The sequence below is a fragment of the Nicotiana attenuata genome, chromosome 3, assembly GCF_001879085.1.
Source record: "Nicotiana attenuata strain UT chromosome 3, NIATTr2, whole genome shotgun sequence".
NCBI classification, from domain to species: domain Eukaryota; kingdom Viridiplantae; phylum Streptophyta; class Magnoliopsida; order Solanales; family Solanaceae; genus Nicotiana; species Nicotiana attenuata.
The window spans coordinates 7,717,707-7,727,586 of record NC_031991.1 but is presented as its reverse complement, the minus strand read 5'-3'; the positions used below and the strand labels follow the sequence as shown (position 1 = coordinate 7,727,586).

Sequence of the window (9,880 nt, the reverse complement as noted above, 5' to 3'; positions counted from 1 at the left end):
ACAATTCGGGACCTTTAATACAACAAAAACCCCAAATATACCATAACACACCCAATCAACAAGTTATCAAGTAGTCTAAAACTGCAATGACGAGCGACCAGCCCACTACCCTAATACATGTGGCATTTATCCATGCCTTTTATCCTTCCAAACTCCATAAATTAGCAGCACAATAGGCTAATACGAGTGAACTACAAAACAGTCCACTAAAAGTGGAATAAATCGAACTCACAGCTTTAGATCACCGTACCGTGAGTTCTAACTATTAGGAAACAAATTTATCAACCTTCCTTGATATTTAGAAGCTTAAATACAGAAATTAGGCATTTTCTTAACTATCAAGTACCTTCCAAAACTCAAACTACAAAGAAAAAGAGAGGCGGTATAATGATACTCATGTCGTAGGGATCGTTATAGTGTTATCGCTTCTTGGTTTCGTACCCGGGATGTTAATCATCTTTGAAATCCTTGTAGAGAGCTTAAGGATAGGTTTGGGGGGGGGGGGGTTCTCTATTCGTGTTCTATGAAAAATGAAGAGAAAACTGACTTAGGACCTATATATATCAACTTTTGAAAAGTGAAAGAGGTGCTAGCTTGATACCCTAGCATTGGCCCTTCTTCAGATGCTCATATCTTTTTATCCGGGCATCGTATGAATGAACGGTTAAGAGTGTTGGAAACCAAATTCCAATACCTTCTATTTGGTATATAATATGTCCCAAAAGACCTCATATAACATACGAAATGTGTTGCTCAAAAAGATTCTTTACAAGGCAAATCCTTAGTTAGTTTTTCCGCAACTTAAATCCGATTTTTCCCAAACTTCATATTATATATCCAAACACATATAGTCATATTGTGACTTTAAGCTCATTTAAATCATTATTAACAAGTGCCTTATTCATTATACGTCACCTCGGGACGCATAGGGCGTAACACTCCCCCCTTAGAAACATTCGTCCTCGAATGTTAAACTCCCAGAGATCTATAAAAATTTTTGCAGGGTCTCCTCTATAATGGTACTACTACCAACCTGTCACACAGCAAACCCAGCAATACAAAGCCACGCAGGGCCACAATCATCAATAACACCAATGGCCTCACACGATAAATGACAGTAATTAACAGAAGAATCCAATATCATACTTGCATCTAAAGGCTGTGATGTTTCGTCTGATCCTCCTTCGGAAGCAGAAACAAGTGAGGATACCTATACTTCATGTCTTCTTCAGCTTCCCAAGTCATCTCCTCCACATTCTTGTTTCTCCAAAGTACTTTAACTGAAACTACATCCTTAGTTCTCAATCTCCGAACTTGTCGATCTACTATAGCAATGGGAGCTTCCTCATATGATAGCCTCTCTGTGACCTGAACATTGTCAACTAGAACGATTCTAGAAAGATCTCCAATATACTTATGGAGCATAGACACATGAAAGACTGGATATAAAGACTTCAAGTTGGAAGGCAAGTCTAACTCATATGCTACCTGGCCTACTCTGCGTATGATCTTATAAGGTCCAATGTACCGAGGGCTAAGCTTTCCTTTCTTATTGAATATCATGACGTCTTTCATTGATGATACCTTTAGGAATACCCAGTTATCTACCCGAAACTCCATGTCCCGTCATCGATTATCTGCATATGACTTCTGACGACTCTGAGCTGCTAATAGCCTTTCCTATATAAGCTTAATCTTCTTAACTTCCTGTTGTACCAACTCTGGTTCTACTAACTTAGTTTCCCCAACATCGAACCATATGATAGGTGACCTACACTTCCGTCCGTAAAGAGCGTCGTATGGAGCCATCTGAATATTGGAATGATATTTATTATTATACGTGAACTCAATAATCAGAAAATGATCATCCTAGCTACCCCTGAAGTCTATCACACAAGCCCGTAGCATATCCTCAAGTATCTGAATAGTACGCTCACCCTGACCGTCTGTTTGGGGATGCAATGCTGTACTAAGACTTACTTGAGTCCCCAATACTTTTTGGAAGAACCTGCAGAAATTAGTTTTAAACCGAGCACCTCTATCTGAGATAATAGACATAGGGACACCATGAAGTCGTACTATCTCCTTAATGTAAAGCCTTGCATAATCCTCGGCTGAATACGCAGTCCTGACAGGCAGAAAATGGGCTGATTTTGTAAGTCTATCAACAATCACCCATATAGATCGAACTTACACTGGCTCGGAATCCCAAACGGACATCAATAAAATCAAAGTTCACTTCAAATCAATCTTAGAAAATTCTAAAACCTTCAAAATGTCAACTTTTCACAATTAGCGCTGAAATGCTTCCGAAGCACCCGATACTCAACCCGAACATATGCCTAAGTCCGAAATCATCATACGAGCCTATTGGAACCTTTAAATCTCGATTCCGAGGTTGTTTACTCAAAAGTCAAACCTTGATCAAATCTTCCTACTTAAAGCTTTCAAATTGAGAATTTTCCATTTGAATCAACTTTGAACTTCCCGAAATTTGATTTCGACTATGCGTACAAATCATAAAATATGAAGAGAAGTTACTCAAGACCTCAAACCACTAAAGGACGCGCTAGAGCTCAAAACGACCAGTCGAGTTGTTACATTGTCCTTAATTGATTTTCCGACATCATTCTCGTCGAACTTTCCCTTATTTGAAATCTCCATTACATTATACCACCAACAATATCTTCTAAATTAATGTCCCTTTTTTGATATCGAGATACTGCCGGATATAGTGAACTTATCGTTGTTAATTGCAGACTACCCAATAAGACTCCATCGAAGACAACAAATCTTCAGAATTTGTATATCCTTTCCTGCAACTGGATTCTCTTTCTGGGTCTATTACACTGGAGCTGGGTAATACAAAAATCTCTAAGTCTTTGGCATTATTGGAAAACATATTTTCCGATGAACTGTCGGGAATATTTGCAGAGTTTAAGAATATCACTATTTTGAAGAAGGATTGTGGAATTTCCTTTTTGATGGGTTTCGTGAGAAATAATATATATGTTTTAAATTGCACATGAATGTATCTTTAATTTCTGTAATGTGTGTGCAAAATAATGGTAAAGAACATGAACACCATGAAAATGAAAGAAGAAGAAAGCCATGTTGACAAAAGTAAATCAATTCACGCTCTTAAGTTCAGGTGAGATCCACATGTCATGCCATGCCAGCATGTTGTGTTCAATAAATACACATCGCACATAGTTTAAGTGTCCAATAGGCCGCACTCTTAGTTAAGATGTCTAAATAAAATATTTTGACAAGTTTAAGGGGTTGTCGATGTATTTGGCTTAAATACAAGGTCATAACATTATTCAAATATTTTACAAAACTAATCTATCAATTCTAACTTAAAAATGAACAACATGCAATGTGAAATAACAAGATAATATTACTCAAACAAGTAAATTGGAACCATAAATATAACATAATTTCAAAATACAAAAAAATATAGTTTAACATATTCCAAATTCTAGAATAATAACGCAGTTACAGTAAATGAAGAAAATAAAATAAATAAGAAATAAAATATACAAGCCATTACTTGAAATCACAATAAGTAAAGATAGAAATATAAAAGATCAATAATGTACAAAGAAAAATATATATTAAAATTTAAAAAGAAATTAAAAAGTAAAAATTAAAATTAAAATAAAAAGTAACTAAAATAATGGAAATGAAAATTTATAAACAAAATAATTAAAATAAAACAAATAAGTACGAACAATTACATGGAATCACCAGAAGTAAAGGTAGAGAAATAAAAGATAACTAATGTACAAAGAAAAATATATTTTAAAATTAAATAAGAAATTAAAAAGTAAAAATAAAATTAAAAAAATTAAAAATGAAAAGAACTTAAAATAATGGAAATAAAAACTTACAAAGAAAATAAATTAAAATAAAATCAAAAAGAAAAGAAATTAAAAAGTAACCAATTCTCACCTCCTAAATTACACACAATTCTATATTAACCAAGTAATTACTTGATCGGACAAACACGCCAAACTATCTAATTACACTAAATTTCAATTTACATGTGGCTTTCCAAACAGGCTCTTATAGTAATTTCGTAATTCAGCAAATAACCAGATGAAATTGTGATTTTAAGATACATTATTATGGTGATAAGGAAATTCTGAAGCTCTCTTTTCCTATTTTCTCAATTCTCTTCCTTCTCTCTCTTTTCTCTTCTACTTTTTGCTCGATTGTTACTGTCCATTGCTAGTATTGTATCTGATACCAACAATGTGGTATCGTTATCCAGTCAGAATCATCATCGGCATCGACAACGTCATCATTAGAAGCAGTATGCGTTTAATTCTACGGTTCTCTCTCTAATTGTAAAGTCGGGTTGAGGTTATTCTCATCAAGTTTCGTGGAGAAATATAACCGCCCCACTGGATTTTAAACCAAAGGTCCTTGGGGCTTTTTCAGGTCGCACTACTACATTTTTTTATAGAGATTTTTATATATGGAAAAATTACACAAGTGTCCCAAATAAGTTTCAACTTACCAACCTCTAGCCATTAATCATAGACTTACTAAAACTAGTCAAACACATATAAAAATTGTAAAACCAAATAAATAAAGTTCTTTCTCTCAAAGAATCACATGCAAAAATCTCCTTTCATATTTTTAAGCGTGATTAGCAATATTAGATGCAAGACGGAAAGAAAATTTTATGGATGAGGTAGCAAATAAGGTTATGAAATACAAAAAAAAATTACAATATTCCAAAAATCTAAGTAAAAAAGGAACTTTTTCAATGGTATAGTTGAAATTTATTGAAAACATATAGATAAGTCAACATACAAAAATTGAGGAATATTAGAGGTAATATGGACTGGTTTGTATCAAAATTCGTAATTAAATCGAGTTCAAAAAATTCTTCTGCGACACATGTATCAAACATGTATCACGCATGTATCTCACACATGTATACATGGATATATATGTGATACACAGTTGATACAAATATGATACATATGTGATACACAAATAATACATAGTGTGATACACATATCATTTTTTTCATGTTCAGTTTTTATTTCGAATTTTCAATTCAAACCATCTCAAAACTTCACCAAATCATCCAAAAACTGAGATTCAAGCTCCTTAATATGTATCCAATCTATTCTAATAACGCCCACTCAAAAGAAAGCAAAAAATTTGACCTTTTTTTTTATACAAATAGCTAATTGGCTAATATTAGTAATATTAGGCTAATATTAATAATATTTAATGAATTGACCAATTTTTATAATGAGCTACTTATAAATGGACATAGCTTGATACTTTTCCTTTATATATTTAGACGAGATGTATCTTATTTTTTCGGTATTCCTATTGAAAATAAGATAGCTTATCTAATGAATTTTTGTTGATCATTGATTAAGATGCAGAAACAAATACACTTAGGGTCTATTTGGAACATCATGTGTAATTATATGGCTTTTTAATTACTAGGATAATAATTACACATTATAATACTTATAAAGTTACAATGACATGTTTGTTTGATAGAACACAATTATATTGTAACTCTCAATGTCATATTTGGTTGGACAATTATAATTACATAGTTAGATAAATTTTCAGATCATTTGTAATTATTATTGCCATGTTTGACTGGGCAAATGTAATTACATAATTAGATAAACTTTTCAGATTAACATATAGATAAGTTTTGCTATGCGATAAACATATTCGAAAATAAGAAATATCCAAATATTTATTTGTTATGATGTATTTAAAATAAATTTTTTTCAGTAAAATTATATTAAAATATTATAAACTGATAAATAATCAAATAATTATGTATGGCACTATTTTATCCAATTATTTAATAAATGTTATTAGAAGGAAAGTTTAATTTGCTACACTATTATTCCTTATGTTTCAATTTAGATGACACACTTTCCTTATTTGTCCATTCCAAAAAGAATGACATATTTTTAAAATTAAAAGTAATTCAACTTTAAACTCTTCATTTTACCCATTTTACCCTTAATAAGAAGCTTTTATAACCACACAAATGTTATGACCCTACAAATCTTTTACACCTTAAGCTTTTAAGACCACAAGTTTCAAAAATCTTTTTTCCGGCAAAATGGCCTCCGGGCCACTTAAACTTGCACCCGTTTTCCATTCCGGTATATAAACTTATTAGAATTTTCCCATTTTAGCACTTTTACTTGATGAAATGAATATTATAAACCACTTTGACCATTGACCATGCCTATGTGGAGGAGGAGTGGTAGCTGACATGAAAACAATGCGTGCAAATCACTGCTATAAGGCGCGTAAATATAATTTTTTGATCTTTTTGTTGATAAAAGAACAAAAGGACAAAAAAAAGGGGCGGGGGAGGGAGGGGGGGGGGGGAGGGGGGTTCCAACCCCTCATTTCTTCCGTCACCCTTCCCTCTTCTCATTCTTCCTTCCTTCTGTGCCTTCGATCCCCCTAACTCCATCTTCTCCAATCCCTCACTCCGCTGTTCCCTTCTCCTCCTCTCCTCCAAATCCTCTTCCCCCACTGATTTACATGTTTCCATGAGAAAATGCAAAACCCTAATGATGGAGCAACAATAGTTGAAATAACCCTCAACCGCACATCAAATTCAAAGCCAAAAGTTGTAGTAATAATGGGAGCAACTGGTTCTGAAATTCTTTACTTTACTCCAAAAGGTGTAATTTTTGTACTCAAAAGCAGAGAATAGTGAAAACCCATCTCCAACATTCTTAAACCCAATGACCCACTAACAAATTTACAAGAAATTCAAGAGTTCGAAGCCATTAGTGCCATGGGCGAGAGTTATTCTTCGCTGCTTCTTTTTTATTCTTTGCTTATTCTTGTCTCTTCTTGCTTTATTATAGATAACTGAAGAACATTAGTTCTCACCAGTGATGGAGTTTGGCGAGCTATGGTGAGAAGAAAGAGAAAGAAATAAAAAGTAGGACTTAGAAAATTAGGGGGGGGGGGGGGCGGTTGGCGCCCCTGACGTGTAGCAATTTTAGTGGTCTTTTGCTAATTAGATGCCCACGTCTGCATATTTTAATACACGCGCTATGTTCGGATGGACGTAAGGGTTTAGTATTGTGCAATGTATGAGTTGAAATGTTTAAATGGAAAAATATTAAGTTTATATACTGGTATGATAAACAGGTATAAGTTTAGGTGGCCGAGGCCATTTTGCCACCCGTGCTGAGTCAAACTATCTCATCTAAACTGAAATGGAGGGGGTAACGACCCGACCGGTCGTTTTGAGCTCTAGCGCGTCGTTCAGCGAGTTGAGGACATGAGCAGATTCACTTCAGGTATTATGACTTGTATGCATGGTCGGAATTGAATTTCAGAAAGTTTGGAATTGATTTGGAAAGAAAATTCTCATTTTGAAAGCTTTAAGTTGGAAGAATTGACTAGGGGTTGATTTTTGAGTAAACGACCTCAGAATCGGGATTTGAAGGTTCCAACAGGTTCGTATGATGATTTTGGACTTGGGCGTATGTCCAGATCGAGTTTTGGATGACTCGGGAGCGTTTCGACGCCTATTGTGGAAGTTAGCATTTTTGGAAGAATTTCATAAATCTGGGTTGAAGCGCATTTCAGTGTTATCGATGTCCGTTTGGGATTCCGAGTCTAGGAATAGCTCCGTATGGTGATTCTGGTATTGGGAGCACGATCGGAAGTGGATTCAGAGGTCCGTAGGTCATTTTGGAGTCGTTTGGCTAAAGTTAGAAATTTGAAATTTTTTGAGAAGTTTGATCGGAAGTGGACTTTTTGATATCGGGGGTCGGATTCCGATTCTGGAAGTTGGAGTAGGTCCATAATGTCGGATATAATTTGTGTGCAAAATTTGAGGTCTATCAGACGTGATTTGATGGGTTTCGGCATCGAAAGTAGAAATTGAAGTTTCAAGTTCTTTTTGAGTTGGAGGTTGATTCGTGATTTTAATGTTGTTTGGTGTGATTTGAGGACTCGACTAACTTCATATGGTGTTCTAGGACTTGTTGGTATGTTTGGGTGAGGTCTCGAGGGCCTCGGGGTTATTACGGGTGGTTAACAGATCAAGGTTTGGAGTTGAGGAGCTGCTGAAGTTGGAGGACTGCTAGTGTAATCGCACCTGCGGAGTGGGCACCACAGGTGCGAGCTCGCAGAAGCGGGATGGAAGCCGCAGAAGCGGAAAAGGACTGGAGCAGGGGGAGTCGCAGGAGCGGTCATTTGGGCGCACCTGCGGGAGCGCAGGTGCTAAGGTGAAGGCCTCAGAAACGGAGAAGGGAACAAGTGCGAGGAAGACGCCGCAGAAGCGGCTAGTGGACCGCAGATGCGAAAGTCGTCTGGGCAGAAGGGTTCTTTTATAAACGAGAAATTGGCCATTTTTTTTCCATTTATCATTTGGTGTGGGCGATTTTGGAGATCTTCAAGGGGAGATATTCTTCAAGTATCACAAGGTAAGTTGTTCCAACTCATTAAAAGTTAAAACATGATTTAGATACGGATTAAAGTATGGAAATATAAAAATTTGGGGTTTGAGGAAAAACGTAGAAAATTGGTATTTTTGGATTTTGACCACGATTTTGGACATGAAATTGGGAGTAAATTATATATTTGAGTTCCTGAGATAGTAACTTTATCTTCGCAATTTTTTTGGAATCCGGGCACGTGGGCCCGAGGGTGACTTTTATCGACTTTTCGATCGGGGTTAGAAATTGCTATAAAATGGATTATAATGAGTGTTTGAGCATATATTAATGGGTTTGCATAATTATTGGCTAGTTTTGGAGCGTTGTGCATCGACTTGAGTCTTCGGAAGGGCGTGGAATGCCGGTTATGGAACTTCGGAGCGAGGTGAGTCTCCTTTCTAACCTTGTAAGAGGGAATTGTCCCCATAGGTGAATTAATTGGATATGTGCTTCTATTTGTGGGGGCATACGTATGCACGAGGTGATGAGAGTCCATGCGTAGCTACTATTATGCTTAAATTCGGGTAGTTTAGGACCCAAAGGCATGCTTTACTTGTGATATTTGCAACCTTGTTGTCAATTTAAAATGCTTAAAGCATATCGAACTTTGTAAATAAATTTCTAAAAGGCTAGACATCGTTTTCTTAACTTTTAAAAGAGAAACTTTCCCTTCCTTGAATAATTTCTCCTTGATGAATTCTTGATTGACTGTTTGATGTGTTTACTTTTATTTGACAGCGTCGCATGTATGATACGCGAGCGGGATAATAGATGCATCTATGGTTCGCGCCATTCGACCCTCTGGCAATGCACAATTTAAGTAATTTGTTGGATCGGGTCATACGACCTCGGTATGATTTGCGCATGCTTGTATTGCTTGACTTGCAATTTTATAAATAATGATATTGCTTCCCTGGCTTGAGGTAAATGTATAAATGATGAAAATGAATTTGGAAATTCCCTATTAATAAAAGAATTGTTTACTTGCTTCATGCCGTTGAGTTACAACTGTTTTTATATAAATCCTCGATTTACTATATTACTGGTATATTATTGGACCACTAGTAAGTGTCGAAGTCGACCTCTCGTCACTACTTCTTCGAGATTAGACGGGATACTTACTGGGTACACGGTTTTTTTGTTCACATGCTACACTTGCTGTGCATTTTTATTGCACAGACACATGTATGACTAGTGGCCTAGTCAGGCGTAGCAGCATGTTCGATACGGAGACTTAGGTGAGCTGCACCTCTCGAGACGATCCGCAGCTAGCAGAGTCTCCTTTAGAGTACTGTATTGTATTTTTTCTACTGTCCAATCGATACTCCGGACGGTTATTGTATTATATTGCTTCCTAGAAATTGCTCATGCACTTGTGACACCGGGTTCTGGGATGATTATAGGAT

The 9,880-nt window shown here is 35.8% G+C and overlaps 1 protein-coding gene across 1 annotated transcript; it reads right to left on the bottom strand.

The window, feature by feature from the left end:
* Positions 1,153-1,620, bottom strand: LOC109224159. Its single transcript, XM_019388745.1, has one exon. The coding sequence runs from the start codon at positions 1,618-1,620 to the stop codon at positions 1,153-1,155; it is 468 nt and encodes a 155-aa protein (XP_019244290.1).

Coding starts and splice junctions, on each gene's coding strand:
- LOC109224159 (XM_019388745.1), bottom strand. CDS start 1,620: ATGGAGTTTCGGGTAGATAACTGGGTATTCCTAAAGGTATCATCAATG.